Here is a 15,598-nt window from a genome sequence, read left to right as displayed (position 1 = left end):
CAATCAGAGCAGTTAGAATTTAAATTCTTGCATTTTTTCTCCCTTTAAGATGAATTACATCCAATTAGTGCAGCCAAATTCAGAAAAAGAGAGTCAGATATTTCATGCAGAGTTTAATAAAATAACAGCCAATTTGAAAGAAATAATAATTGAAGATTTAAAATTCTGTAATAAGCATTTCTATCTCTCTCGAATCTCCCATAAAACCCTTTCCCTTCTAACACGTAATTCAAAATCCATAGTAGAGAAACATGTGCTTGCCTAAAAGAAATGTTCATTCTTTTACAAGAACTGAGCTTAAATTTAATTTTTGTAATGTAAAATATTTTTTTGTAAACAAAAAATGTTAATTCAGATCAAGAAAGCATGTTGAGAAGTTTGCAAGTTATGGGAACATGATATGCACCAACAAAATATCCCAATTACAACACATATTATTAACTGTTGACAGCCAGACAGGCCATAGACACTCTGTAAGCTGCTATGAGTTTACGCCTTCTGGCTCTCTGCAGATGATTTTCAATATAGGGTTCCAAGTCCCTCTTGTATTTTATCAAGAGCATCATATTTTGTTGGAACTGATGAAATTGCTTCCATACCCAATCTTTATCAAAAATTAAGACATGACATTTTAATTCCCATTTCTTGACAAATCAGAAATTGATCATGGGGAGGTTTAATGAACTGCATGTCAAAGGTGAAATGTTACAATCACTTATATCATTGGGGTCCAGTAATGGAATAGATCATGATAATATCAATGAAACATGAGCATTTCTTCTTTTGGATATTGACAAATCTCCTTCACTTTTTTTAATCCTCTGAGTACGTAATCAGATGGGAAATACAAAAGCAATTGGAAAGAACAGGTTAAAAAAATTGTAGCAGCTGATAATTTTGATTATATTGCAATTTCCACAATTTGAGACTAGTGGAGAAGTATATAAATAAGCCAGTTCACGGTTGCAGTCTGAGCATGAGCAGATAAAGGTCATTGCAGAACAAATTGTGAAATACATGGAGACGGAATACTGGATACGTGCTCATGAAAGTTATGTAATTATTATTCATGTATGCACAAGCAGAGCACTCCATGATACACAGGTGGAAGTATTCTTTGAAAAGGGGAAACAAAGGCTAAGTATGTAGCATCTCCATCGCTGTAGGAGTAATTATTTCAAAATGTAAAAAGTGGGACCTCTTCATGTTTTGAAGATCTGTGGGAATTCGGGGTCATTGCAGCCATGTGCTAACCGTGAACTGGTCTATTCATTCAACATTAAAAAGAAGGGTCTAATTTTGTCTCATAGGTGTCTTCTTAAAAAAAAACATATATCAAGATTTATCTGTATAAACCATAAATTCTGGACTGGTTAGCTTACCACTGTCACCCCAGCATCTCTTGTTGGTACTGCTGAAAGGACAGAACTTGAACTGCCCTTTCATCCTGCCGACTGATACCATGTCCCTCTCGGGTACCTGAGCTCTACAGATGTACTTGAAGCGTTGCATAAGTAGACCATCTTCAGACACATTGTGAACCAACCAAGGAGTCCAGTCAGTCGGTCTGCGTATCTCTGGAAAGTGACAGATGGGGGAGAAGAAGACCAATAGAAATTAGAGAATACAAAAATTGAAAAAAATGAATTTTCATGTCTGTGTTTATTTGCTTTTACTTCAAACATATACATTTCCTTTTAACTCCCAAATCAACCCTATTTTTCATTAATGAACTTGATTTTCACTTCTAACATATAATTTTTTTTTTTATAAATGTCAAAACTTTGACCTCAGAACTGCAAGGTAAATTGAAAATGTAGAGGACTACACAGGAATACATGAATTCTTTTAGAAAAAAAGGCAGATAGAGAGAAAAGGAGACATTACAGGGTCATAAACTCTTGTTTACTTCCAACAGATTCTTTACTTTATCCCATTGGATACGATTCGAATCTGGAATAAAATATGATTTCTGCAGACCCAAACCACAACTTATCTCAGGCAGAGTATTCAACCAGTTGAGAGGACCATTTTCTATTGGTTCCATCGTTTGTTCGTGTCTCCTTAGATCAAGATTAATGGATCTTGATCAAGAAGAGAAGATCAAGATTGGTTCCATGAGTACTTGAGATTCTTACCTGAGCAAGCCTCTTTGTTGCACTCCCGTGTTTGAGTGGAATCACCCACACAGGCCTGCCCGTTCACACAGTCTCGAACACGAGATTGGATTCCTCCATTACAAGGAGCAGAGCACTCTGTCCATAAACTCCATTCACCCCAGAAACCTGAACAAAAATGGAAGTAAGACATGAACTTATTATTCAAATTCTTATGGCTGTAATTAGTATTCATATTCTTGATACTTGAATGCAATATATATATATATATATATATATATATATATATATATATATATACTTATTTTTTTTAAGTTAAGAAAATCATAATGACTTCTTTTAAGTTTTCTGCCAAAAATGACCACCAAAAGAATAGTAAACAAGACAAATACAACAGCATATGTTATTTTTATACTTGATAAACATTTACAACTTATCACAACCATTATACTGTATGTGTAAAGATCATATATAGACATGAAACCATGATATAGCAATCGATCGATGCAAAATAATAAGAGCAAAATTATTATTCATATCATTTATTTGCATTTCCTAAATTGATGATGCAAACGTTGCGTTTTATCATGCATATGTATTCCTGTAGTTACCAAGTTTCCAATTCAATCTTAGTTTCAAGGAAGTCTTGCTTGTAGGTCATGCTTTAATGCATATTTTTTTCTTCATTTTAAATAATATAAATCATATCTGTAAAGAAAAGTTCAATGCATAAATGATATACAGTCAAACCTATCTAAGTGGCCACCACTTTATAAAGGTCACCTTTCCACATGGTAGAATTTTCTGTTAGATAATTTGTACTTCAGACTTTGTAATTCAGATACCATGACATATCTTTGGTCTGATAAAAAACCTTAATATATTTTATCTCCTTCGAGCAAGGAATGTGTATTGTAGAACTTGAATGGAAAGGCCACATTCTCTGTTTCCCTTCAGTGGCCTTTATAGACAGGTTTGACTGTATATAAACCATAAACTTAAAGGAAAGTATTTAATTATCTTTGAAGAAGCAATGATGCACAATTGACAAGAATGCAACTCATGCATGGTAATACATAGATACAGGTGTTACATGTACTATATATCATCTCACTTATTGGTGATTTGGTCCCATGGTATTCTTGTAAAGGGTAGAACAAACACCAAACAAGTTGGACATCATCAATCAAAATTAATGACACAATTGGACTAAGTAAATTAATCGGTAGATCATGCTGTCTGAAGCATCAACTGTCAACCTATTTATTCAAAGAAAATATAAAGCCAAACTTTTTTTTCTTCTGTAGAGTGAGCTTTCAGCGGTAGATGTGGACATACTAAATAATCCCAAAGTTTTTAGCAAGATATCGTGACCATGTATTACATTCAGAAAAAATGTTTGAAGCCACCTACCATTAAAAATATATCCTACCCTCATCAAAAGTTGGAGTAGACAAGCTACTAGTATAACTTCTTGTTTATAAATTTTTTAATAAAATTTCTATTCACATTGTCAATTTTGACATGAATAATAACAACCTTGTATAACAAAGATTCAGGATTTAAGAGTCAAGATTCAGAGAAATTAGGTTAATGAGAGAAATACAGGTGATGATAAAAGAAATGATTTACAAAATTACCCCCCCCCCCCATGAAACAAACAAAAAAATAATAGGAAGAGAAGGACAAAATGACAAAATGCACTCCATGCACTCAAGTACCTGGCCTGTAATTCTCAAGCGCCGTGCCTGGCCCGCTGTGGCCACTAGGTCTACCTGTACAGTTGATCACTTGCTGATATTCCCCAATGCATGTGGTGCCCCCACACGCTGGTTGTGGTGAGTCGCAGTCCCGGTAGCGGCACATGCAGGCTTCCACTCCTAGTGGGTCCGAGCACTGGGTCCAGTTGGACCACTGACCAAACTTGCCATCAACTGAGGAGTTAAAGAATAATCCATTCAGTTTTACATGACTATCAAGAATTCAAATATATCTATGTCAATATCGTTTTAAGATGTATTGTTTTACTCTTAATTATATTGTTCATGTTCTCTGTATTGCAATTTACATCTAATCATAGTTTATATTATTCATGTACATTCTCAGTGCCTTGAGCATTTTTTGAAAAATTGATATGGATATATCAGAGCATTAGAGCCTTATTGATGTAACAGTAAGGTTTCATACCGGTAAGGTACTATGGCCTTTTAATTTAAAACATTTATCATCAATCTATACCAAATTATAACCATGATGTGTGGTATCATCAATTCACACTTTTACACAACATGAGATCAGCTATGATTTGATAGAGCATGTTGTTGGTGGCTTGATTACTACGGTAACAAAAGGTATATTCCTACCTGCGTTATCCATGATTGGGCATCCTGTGATCTCTTGTAGCCAGAACTCCACATCTAAAGGACTGCAGATGGAAGAAAAAAAGACAAAGAAATATGATAGCTATTAGCTCTCTCTCATCAATTCACATGACATATGAGTATTATCAAGTTTGAATTTGTTTATTACATCTGTATCACTAAAGACACCTTTTCAATTGTGATCTAGAGGGGACAAGATGCTACACAGTTCTGTAAATATAAATAAAGATTTTTGATTGGTAATGCCATGATAATCAAATATTACGATGACAAATCAAATACATCAAGTATAAATTTCAGGGCTTTCAGCAATCAATGTTTTTCTGTTTGTTTTATTTTTGTTTAAAAGGTAGATCTTGAGGTGCAAGACATCTTATTTTGATGTTTACATCTCTCAGCATGTCGGGTCAGGTCTGCAGACAGACTATCAGACAGCCATCATCTCCATGTATGTAACCAATGCCCTTTAGGCTTAGCCGGCAAGCTCCCTCTGGAGGCTGCCTCACAGACCTTAATCAAAACTTGACTTTGAGGCGACATCTTATCTCATGGGTAAGGTCACTCAGAGTTCATCCGCAACATGGACCTAACTTCATTCTCAAACACTTCCAAATACAGATGTGACTACGATTGAATGTTCCATTTTCATGTTCTGATGTAATATTTCCGCTTTTTCTCTTGGGCGTACTGCCCTTTAGATTCGTGAAGTAATGCTGTCAAGGAGTCATTAGAGGAAGAGGGAGGAATAATGGATGGATTGTTTGCAGAGTCACTGCTAATACTTCAGAAATGCTCTGCTTCTTGCCTAAATCTCTAGACATCTGGTTACATGCAACCCTGGCAGGAAAACAGCCAATTCTCTTCTTAATATAATTATCTAAAGAAACTGGTAATTTTCTCTGTGAAAGATGCCCAAAGAGGAAACTTTTGTTTTCAAGATCGATGTAATTAAAATTTGAGTATACATTTTTTTTTAAAGAAGATAATTTTAGAAGTTGGAAGTAATGAGAAAATATCATAGCTTTGATCAGAATATACAGGAAGTCCTGGAAGTTGCTGATACACGTATCAATGACGATGTTCCTTGAATTTCTCCTAACAACATAACTATTGGAATTAGCAAACGATCTTTGGCAGTGACGTAATACAGTGATTCAATGTCTCATATGTCTGATGAATCCAAATTAAAACAAGACACTGGATTTTGTTTTCCATTTTGATTCTTGTCTGGATGAAATTAGAGGGTATTACTGGGATTGTCACATCAAATAGCACTCTTCACACTGCTTTAAGCCGACATGGATTACGACACATCCGGTCCATTCTCTCCTCATGCTTGCACCCTTGAGACTGTGTTCACAAAACATTCCGAACTAAACACTTCCTACACCATTCTTCTGTATAAAGAATAATCTTCACACGTTGACAGCATTTGAAACTGAATTTGCAAAAGAATTTACAAAATAATATCTTTTATGGTAGAATATGGCAAACATAGCTAATTCCCTTCAATATAATCAAAATTAGTATAAGTTTGCAAGGTTCTCTAATACTGTTGAAATTTTATACATTACCCATTGTGCAGAAATAGATTGACTGTGCATTACAGAAAATTTAATTATAGGAATAAAGTCCCAAAAGTCAAGTTGAACCTTCTTGGGTGCGAATGACCTGGGATATGGTATGTTCTTACTCATGTGCGGATGTTTGGAACATGTTTTTACGATTTCAACCCTTCCTCTGAATGTCTTCATTATCAAGTTCTGCTTGAAGTCTTAAAGACAAGACATCACCACTCGTTAAATATCATTACACAATAAAGACAAAAAGAATATTTTTATGAGCATTTGCATGGTATGTCTTTACTGTTAAAAAAGGATGAAATAGAGATTGTATTTGTCTAATTCTTTTATTTGCTATGCATTGAAATCTAATACTGCAGCATTGTTTAGGAGTATATTTTACATACACATATTTGTGAAAATATCAACTGTGGCGGTCCACTTTTGTTCCATTGGTTGACCAAAGTGGACAAAGGGTTACACAAACCCTTCAGAGAGGGTCTTATGTTGTCCGATTGTTTCCAAACAGCATGTGAGGGCTTTATTGCTGCTGACATATGAAGATATCGGATGATATATGGTTTAATCTCCCTGGTGTGCTATAATATATTCTATTTGATCCCTACGATGATATACCTGTATTGGTGATTTGTATTCCCGGACCGACCGTAATAAAAGACAGGAGTACGCAAACTAACATGATCCATCACCGAATCATTCCTCATTAGGAATTCAGCCAGTGTTTGCAGTTGTAAAGAACATATATCACGACTGACGATTGTCCTATATTCCCCTGAATGTGATTTATCTATCTAGCCTAAAATTACACAATCCACTGAGTCAGCCACAAGGGCCTTAACTCGATTAATAAAATAAAACAATACAGAAATATCCCCATTCTGCTACAGAATTTTATCTATCAAAGTTTTCATCAGGTATTCTATCATTATGAAAGATTACATTGGAGTGATATAGAAGAGATATATGTTACTTACTTTTCTGGATATGGAGTGCATTCTAATCTAAGCTGATGCCATCCACAGTATGGGTCTCTGGCATTCACACACTCACTGATTGAAAAGAATATTGAAAAGACAATCGTTAAATAGATACAATCTTTCATGTATTGAAAATATTATTAAGGAATTGCCCAACATAGCGACAAATTATGTATGCAAGGTGGATTTTTATCATAGAGATGCTGTTGTGAATCAAAATTTGTATTACCATGGGGTTCGGGGGAGAATATTCTGTGGTATTGAATACTTCAGTAAAGTGACCGATTTAGGTAGTGTACCAGAACTTGTAGGTGAATGAAATAATCCACGCAATGCTATTTTAAGTCATACCTTCTTACTTTCAAAGACATTCAAAGATAGACACACAACGTGACCCAAATCAGTCAGACTTGGGTTGTAACTTATCGGGCACATAAGAATAATCCTTGAAGAAATAAGTCAATGAGTTGTAGAACACACAGAGAACAAAACAACATCAACATCTTGATGCAATCCACCCACCTTCCCACTCACTCGGCTCAGACTTTTATGAATGGACGTAAATTGTGTCGGGGTCTGAATATTCAACACTGATGGATCCCGCTTGTGACAAGACCTGAACAGAATGACCTGAAAATTGGGCTAATGTATGTGTCTTCTAAATGAAAGGTTCCTTAGTGACCTCTAGTGAGAAATTCTGAATGAATAGAAACTGAACCCAAATAACCCACTTCAGTCACTTTCAGGTTAAACAACCATTATGAGACCTACTTTCACTTTATTTATATATTTCATTCATTTCATTCCTCCTATGTCTACAAACATTTTATTGGGATGTTATGAATTTCTGTTTACAGTAACTATGGACCTACTTCGAAGTAGGTCCATGCAGTAACCCACTGAATATTGAAGGGACTTATCACTACAGCAGATTCTTATGAATGTTCAGTTTGTTGAGAGCAAGAAGGAAGTTAACACTGTGTTGAATGATAGGAGTTGATAATGCCCTACTGGCTCTCAGAAGATCGTTTATTCTTACATTTGAGTGGGGAACTGATGACACCTTTCGACTGGCACTTTGACGATAGCCTCTGGAAGTCCAACATAGAGAGCATTCTGTACAAAAAGAAAAACAAACAATCAAAGATCAAACATGATGAAAAATCTAATAACATGATAAATCATCCGTTCAGAGCCAGGAGGGCGTTAAATCTGGGTTAAAGTGTCTGAGTTAATGCCTATCTGGCGCCGAATAGGAGAAATAATATTTTCCATGGAGAACTCACTAAATTATGATTGGTTTCAAATGATTTTTTGTATGCAACCCCTTTAAAACCAATCATTATTTCATCTTATAAATAGAGTTTTGTCCATCTCATCGTTACTTCACTTCGTGATTCTGTCTGAGAAAGGGTGTTTTAAAATGAAGTTCACTCCTCCTAGCCTCCTGAGATATTAGTTATGACATGAGCTCATTATGAACCTCTAAACCTCGAGGAGCCAACCAAATAATGTTTTCAATTTCCTGAGAGTACGATCATCCTCGTTAGAAGAAAAACAATTTCATCGCTGATGTGTCCACTGTTATTAATGTCTGGGATTCGCCAAGGGCATTGGCCAAGTTTATATATGGCTGGATGTTTGCTTGGTCTGGGTGTGTGAAAAGCATCATTATGATCATGAAGATAACTACTAGGATGTTTATTAACCAGAAGTGAAGGAAAAAACAGGATGCATGGCGTGCAATCAAATTACCTTCGTGCAACAACATTCTTTTTTTTTTAGTACAAATTACAGTTCTGAGAACTCTTAAAACATTATGGAATGTTGTGGCTCTTTTAACAATTTATTTCATTTTGCAACAGCAACAACAATAATTACAACTGCAACAAATCTAGCAGTAATGAATCATTATAAAGAATATTTTAATCAATATTCTACACTTTCATAGAGTGAATATGGACATGATTATCTTGATAAATTTTCTTCATTTTCAGAAAGTTAAAGTGAAATAATGGGGAACAAACTTTTCATATTTCTATATTTTTTAGATTATTGGAATAAATATATATAATGGCCAAGGTAGTAAAGAAAACTAATCCATTATGCTATGAAGCAAAACGAGTGATGAAGCTCTGGCGCATACAATTTTCTCATTTTTTTTTCTTTTCATGTAGACGATCTGGACAGCAATATGTGGCAGAAGTACGATTCTCAATTAAACAGGGTGCAGCGGCTGCAGCCAGCCACATATCCAAACCAGAATGTCAACTCTTCAAATCCGGGGCTAACAGGGGTGTGAAACTTAACCCTCTCCCACACCTTGCTCTCGTTAGAAACTCATATTGGGAGTTCAAGAGAGATGGGATGAAGTGATCAACACTATAGAATGAAAAAGAACAAGAATGAGAAAGATAGACCGAAGAACAAAGGGGAAGACAGGTTCATATGGAATGAAAAGAAGAACAAAAAGTAAAAAGAAACAAGAGAAAATAAAACAGAATAAGAATTGAAACAGATGCAATAAGAAGGGAAATATGTTGCATGAGATAGGAAGAGAAAACATCGTTTCATGAAGGAAGGAGAAGTGACAAGAAAGACAGAAAAGAAAAACAAATTGAAGAGATTATACAGAAATTTCTGGAAAGAACACACAAAAAATGGAGGAGACAAACCAATAAAAGATTGAAATATATATCACTACTGGACATATCACTAATTCCATAGAGAACAAAAACAGCAGTAAGAAACAAACTGAAAGACAAATGCAGTTAAAACATAAAAAAGATGAACAAAAAAGAGAGAGTTAACATGAAAATACCATACAGGATTCATACAAATACAGACAGAGACAGTAATAATTAACATCATCAGTAAGACATCACATGAGTGATAAATTTCTGATATTGACAATAACCGGCAAGGGGGGAAAAGAATGAATATTGTCAAAATTCAGATGAAGGAAAAGTTTTGACCTAGAAATTTGCATCTGTGTCTAGCAAAGCTCCTCTGCTTCTCATTTAGGAAGGACTTAGCCTAGAATAGCCAGATGGTTGGAGAGGAAATGTAAGATGCTGAGAGGGGAGTAAAATGGTTTGGATATAATAAAAAACATAATCAGAATGAAATGTTTCCGTTATCAGTCTGGAAAGATATACCCTGTGTGCTAGAAGCTAAAGTTCCTTATGCAATTTGCAGAGGAAAGCTATATAGATGGATGTCTTATCATTGGACTTGCAGAGTGCTGTTCAAAATAGCTTCAAAGATATTAAACCAATGGCATGTTTTTCTTTTCATTTTAAAATGTATTCCTTGTATTCATTTTAAGTATGACAGAGAATACCTAGATATATCAGATATGAGCCCCTTCAAGATACATTTATTAAATTCTGCTAACAATATACAGACAATGCTTTAAGTGTAACATGAAAAAGAAAGAACTTTGGGAGAGCTGAATAAAGTACCTTTTTGTCATTTTTTGTCATCTAAATTTTATCAATGCATCTATCTAAGAAAATATCGAAGTGTGCAAGCTGAGATAGATCCCAATGATATGTATTTTACAATTTTCTTCTGACAATAGACGAACATAATCATTAAAAGAAAAGGAAGAAAAGGTTACATGAACTACCAGATATCAATACCTGGACAATACATTATAGTCAACCATCTGCCAACACGCAATACTAACTGCTCCCCCGGAGACTACATCCTCATCCCAATCTCAAAATGTTTTTCATTTGGTATTTCCGCTCTTTACCCTCCATCACAGCCGATGGTTTAGAATGAGTCAGTCTAACCCTCACCCTTCTCCCGTCCCAAACCTGACATTATTTCACGCACCATTAGCGCGCCTCACCGCTTGCACCTGGGACGCGGGATGAGAAAATGAGCATCTTCGCATCATCTTGCCGAGATCCATGCTGGGATCGTGATGCACTTTTTTGGGTGGGGAGGGGTGTCTGGCTTGTGGTGTAGTCATAAGACAGTTTGATATAGCTGCCAGACAGTGTATTTGTATCCTTTTAAGTTTATCCTGCCCTAATGACTTTTTCTCAACCCATCACCAATCTTTCTCCATCCTCCATCTCCCTATCTTTCCCCTTCTCCTCCCTCCCTACTTCTCCTGTGTCTCCACATTATCTTTACAAGATCAAGTCAGTGATGGGGATAAAACTATTTTAAAGGAATTGGGGGAGGCTTGTGATATCAATGCCAGATATTTGTATTTGTGTCCTTGTCCTTCAGGTTTCGGCTTTATCCTCCCTAACCGAGTACATTCCCTCCCTCTCTCCATCCATCTCTGATCTCTCAAACCTTCTCCCTCTCTCCCTCCTCACATCTGCCCATCCTTGATCACCTCCTCAGTCTTTGTTTGGAGATAGTATTCCTCACCTCTAATAGTATGGATTCTTTTAAACTAGAATTCATCACACAGACATACTGCTGTCTCAAGGTGATTTCACTGAAGTGCAGTTTGGTTAGAATGAATCTCTCTATTCCAGTCTTTGGGGAATTTGTCTATTTTGAATGAAAGTTGTCTTAAAACACCTTGAACTAGAGTCTTTCTACTGCACCAAATATCAAGGTGTCTTTTGGTTTTTCCCCTTATGAAACATTTTAATTCTTGTTTTACTTCATTTTTAATGGTTAAAAAGAAGTGAATGAAAATGCAGAAGGAACTAAACTAGATATGAATAATGAAATGAAAAATAATAAATTAGAATATTAAAGGAGGAATACTCCAAAGTAAGCTTAATGAGGAAAAAATGAAAGGAAAAAATAATAGATAGGAATAAACTGGAGGATGGAATAAGACATAAGAGTACCTTCACACACACTAAGAAATATGACTGAGACAGAGATAAAGACACATTAAATACGTGTACGACAATATAAAGTGATAGAAATAAATAAAGTGATAGAAGAAGAGAAAAGCAGACACGGAAATTGAGTAAATAACTTTCAAATGGCACAACGAGAGCTGCCATCTTCATTAAAACATTGCATCCTTCTTGGTTTTATCTAACTAATGCAAAGGGCCTTGTCCTTTTTTTCTTGCAATATACCGCCCATCAAGAGCAATTCTCCCTCATCAAACACAAGTAAAGCTGGTAAAAAGCATCAATTTGTAGTTGACTGAACACAATTTGTTGTTCGGCTGGATCACACAAATACTTCTTTTCATTCAATACAAACAGACCGAGAGAATACCTCGATCGGCAGGAAGCGTCTGAAACACGTTCTCCAGGCCCAGCGTGATCATGTGAGGGAAAAGCCGGTAATCGTCTTAACATTCATGTCATATGCATAAACCCATACTGCATGGAGCAGCTTAATGTATCTCACGCCTGCCGACAAATTGGAGTGCGACAATGGACTGCTTTGAGTGCCTTGGAAATGGAATCATGGGATCTTCTTCCGAGGGATGCTGCTGGCTGGCGGATATAGGGATGGGAAAGGGATATAGTACCAGGTTTATACACCTGAGCTAGCTCAGATACATCGAAATATTTAGCACAAATCTAGCCTGATTAGAATTCCCTGGCAAAATGGTTCGCAGCATACCTAGATGCAAGGTGAAGACTGTACTTGATGAGAATACCTTGCATGCAGTCTGTTTTCCACAAACTTAAATCATATCCAATCATTTAAAGTAATTTTGAAGAAGACTCTTACCTTCTTTTTGCTGATTTTCAATGTCCTGAGTGGGTCACACTTGTGTTCCTGATGAAAATAAAAACATACAAGAAAATGAAAAGTACAATCATTTATTTCCATAATCTTATATTTCACCTATTATTTAATCATTTTTATTACCAAAACAAAACCATGATTTTAACAGTGTGCCTAACAGGAAGTAAAAATTACTTATTTTAGACAAAACACTTTACTCAGAACTATAACAATGTTACATTTCTAGCAAAATGTTGAATTTTCTCTGGAGTTTGTTTGTGTTTCCAAAACATTTAAACTAGAGCATAAAATCAGTATAAAAAGTGAAAGTGAGTCAGAACAGTGTTCTCACATTCACCAATGAACTGCTACATATGTTTTCAACATCATTCTCTCTTACGTAGGCCCACCAACATCCTATAGCATGAATCACGGTACAGTTGTTTTTCTCCATTTTCAAACTCAATTTAAAGGCCAACTACAAACACATTCCTTACACAACCTAGCACAAATCATGGGATGCCTACTTTATGATGAGTATTTATTTGCCTTGGAGCATAAATAAACCTAAATTGGTGGATGAATGACTCAGAAACACTGTCCCAAATTCATTATGTAATTACCAAACAGCATTATATGAGACAAAAAAGGCAAAAAGTACAATTGAGAAGCCTTAATAAATATATGCTCTTAACAATACATTTCCATCAACTCTTCAAGCCAGACGTTCCCTTAAAGCACGTGAGAGTATAGTTTACTACTTACGATGATTCACATGTCATCGTTTCTGGGTCCCTACCAACGTTTCTTGAAAATACAAATTTGGCTCGACTATACTCCTCCATTGTCATGGGGAAAAACAAAGTCATCAAAAACATATTGATGGCGATGATTTTAAATGAATAGTGACGTTTCAGGCTATCGTCTGGGAATTACAGACATGGTTTCAGGTCTTAGAGTGAGTGAGAATGCCAGAATATAATGCTGGCATTTTCCACGTCTTTCAATCTTTATACATCCATTTAAAGTATTTGCTGTCATGATAGTGAATGACATTAAGTTACATAAATGGATCTAAGAAATTCTCAATATCTATTTCGTTGGCATTTTTCTTCTTCTCTGAAAAGACTTCAATTTCATTCCCAGAGTATCTATGGGTTCTTTCCGTTGCGAAGGGAATTTTCCATTTCAGGTCACGTTTTCGATTGTTTCAAAAGTAACTGACTCATCCCTTACATATCAGAAACACAGAATTTAAAGGGACATGGTAATTACAGAAAGAAAATATTGTCTGCTTGAGAACTAGAGAAGTTTGAACCCTGTATAACTGGTATAAGTTAAACACCCTTCTGGCTATTGATCCACAGATCATATGTATGTATTCTACTGGTGAGTGGGCCACTCAAGAGGAACATCAGATGACCTTCGTTGACCCCAATCAAGCCAGGTTGTCACCCCCTCTCATCTTCTAACATCATTTTGAAGAGTGACATGCTGATTGGTTGCACTGCCCACAGGTTTACCCGCATCAAACAGGACAAGATTCATGAATTTGACAAGCAGATGCCACAAAGATTCTTCGAAGAAGACACTTTATATTTAGAATGTCTTTCCCAAGTGGGAATTCTCCCTCCCCCTCAAAAACTACAGAATGAACAACCCTATAAATATTTGACAGTTTCATCTTATAACATTCATGACATAGGTGCAAGGACTAGCTAGAGAGTGGGTAGTTTTTTTCTTTCTCCCTTCCTTTCTCCACCTCAGAAACATACAAAATGAACAACCCTATAAATATTTAATAGTGTTGTCTTTGAACATTCATGACATCTGTGCAAGGACTACGCTATTCAGAGAATAGGTAGATTTTTGTCCTCGCTCCCTCTTACAGAAATACAAACTGAACATCCCTATAAATACGTAATGGTGGAACCTGAAAACAGTCTTGAAATAGGCGAGAGGACTGTACTATTTTGATAATGGAGAGGTTTTAACTTTCTACTCACAGGTGTGACACAGAGCTCTTCAACAATGCAGGCATTGTCCATGCCCTCCAGGTTCACCAACTTCTTGATCTTTCCATCCTCTGAAAAAGAAAAAAAATAAGAGAAAAAAAGTGATAAGAGGGAAAAATGTGCACATTTGAGAAGATGTTTTTACAGGATCAATAAAGAAATATAATTAAGCTTATCGCCACATCCAACAGCACTCTAAACCTTTCAAGGTTTCTCTTTAATTTGTTTTCATTATCATCTATATAATATATAATACAAAACAAAAAGCTAAGATATCAAACTTAAGAACATCTTTTTTCTTCAAGTGTGATAGATTTGTAACCTTGACCATTACAGATTGAAACACAAGAAAATGTCGGCTTCCAAGAATTCATGATACTTAACATTTAGCAAGACTTTGAGGGTGTATACAAGGAACCTTATGCAAGTGTTGGCCTTTTATCTGTTTTCTTTTTTTCCTGTTCGATTTGGCAGAAATATATAAGTTGGAAACTTCTAATAAAAGATAGTTATCAGTTTGGACATAATTGTGTGGGACTAAACAGTAAGAAAGATCATGATTATTCCAAGGTTTGGGAGTTCTTACCGGTTCCGACGAAGATAACGGTGTAGACTTTATCCCTTCCCTGCACGGTGTCCACGACAATCCTATCCAATCTGAAAAGAAATGGGAGAACATCTTTACTTTTCTTGTATCTCTAACAAGTCGAAGGAAGTTACATAAATGTAATCAGGACATTGAAGTATTGGATAAAAAGAATTACTCCCACAATGATTTCCTGTCTTGATGCACAGTCATCCTCTGTTATGCTGAGTTTCTTCATCATCTTGGATTTCATAAAGGATGAG

General features: G+C 35.7%; 1 protein-coding gene across 1 annotated transcript in view; it reads right to left on the bottom strand.

The window, feature by feature from the left end:
* Positions 1–15,598, bottom strand: part of LOC580797 (semaphorin-5A) — a 103,337-nt gene that overhangs the window by 5,597 nt on the left and 82,142 nt on the right. Inside the window, exons 12-20 of the mRNA XM_011664005.2 lie at positions 15,336–15,406; positions 14,741–14,820; positions 12,738–12,785; positions 8,098–8,174; positions 7,056–7,130; positions 4,481–4,542; positions 3,839–4,051; positions 2,139–2,285; positions 1,383–1,577 (exon numbers count right to left, since the gene is read on the bottom strand). Coding sequence (XP_011662307.1) covers positions 1,383–1,577; positions 2,139–2,285; positions 3,839–4,051; positions 4,481–4,542; positions 7,056–7,130; positions 8,098–8,174; positions 12,738–12,785; positions 14,741–14,820; positions 15,336–15,406 — 968 coding nt within the window. The remainder of the gene's footprint in view (positions 1–1,382; positions 1,578–2,138; positions 2,286–3,838; positions 4,052–4,480; positions 4,543–7,055; positions 7,131–8,097; positions 8,175–12,737; positions 12,786–14,740; positions 14,821–15,335; positions 15,407–15,598) is intronic.

This window comes from Strongylocentrotus purpuratus, unplaced genomic scaffold, assembly GCF_000002235.5.
Source record: "Strongylocentrotus purpuratus isolate Spur 01 unplaced genomic scaffold, Spur_5.0 spur5_scaffold_6, whole genome shotgun sequence".
NCBI lineage: Eukaryota > Metazoa > Echinodermata > Echinoidea > Camarodonta > Strongylocentrotidae > Strongylocentrotus > Strongylocentrotus purpuratus.
Note: the sequence above shows the minus strand (reverse complement) of the source record. Positions and strands in the feature narration are given on the sequence as shown.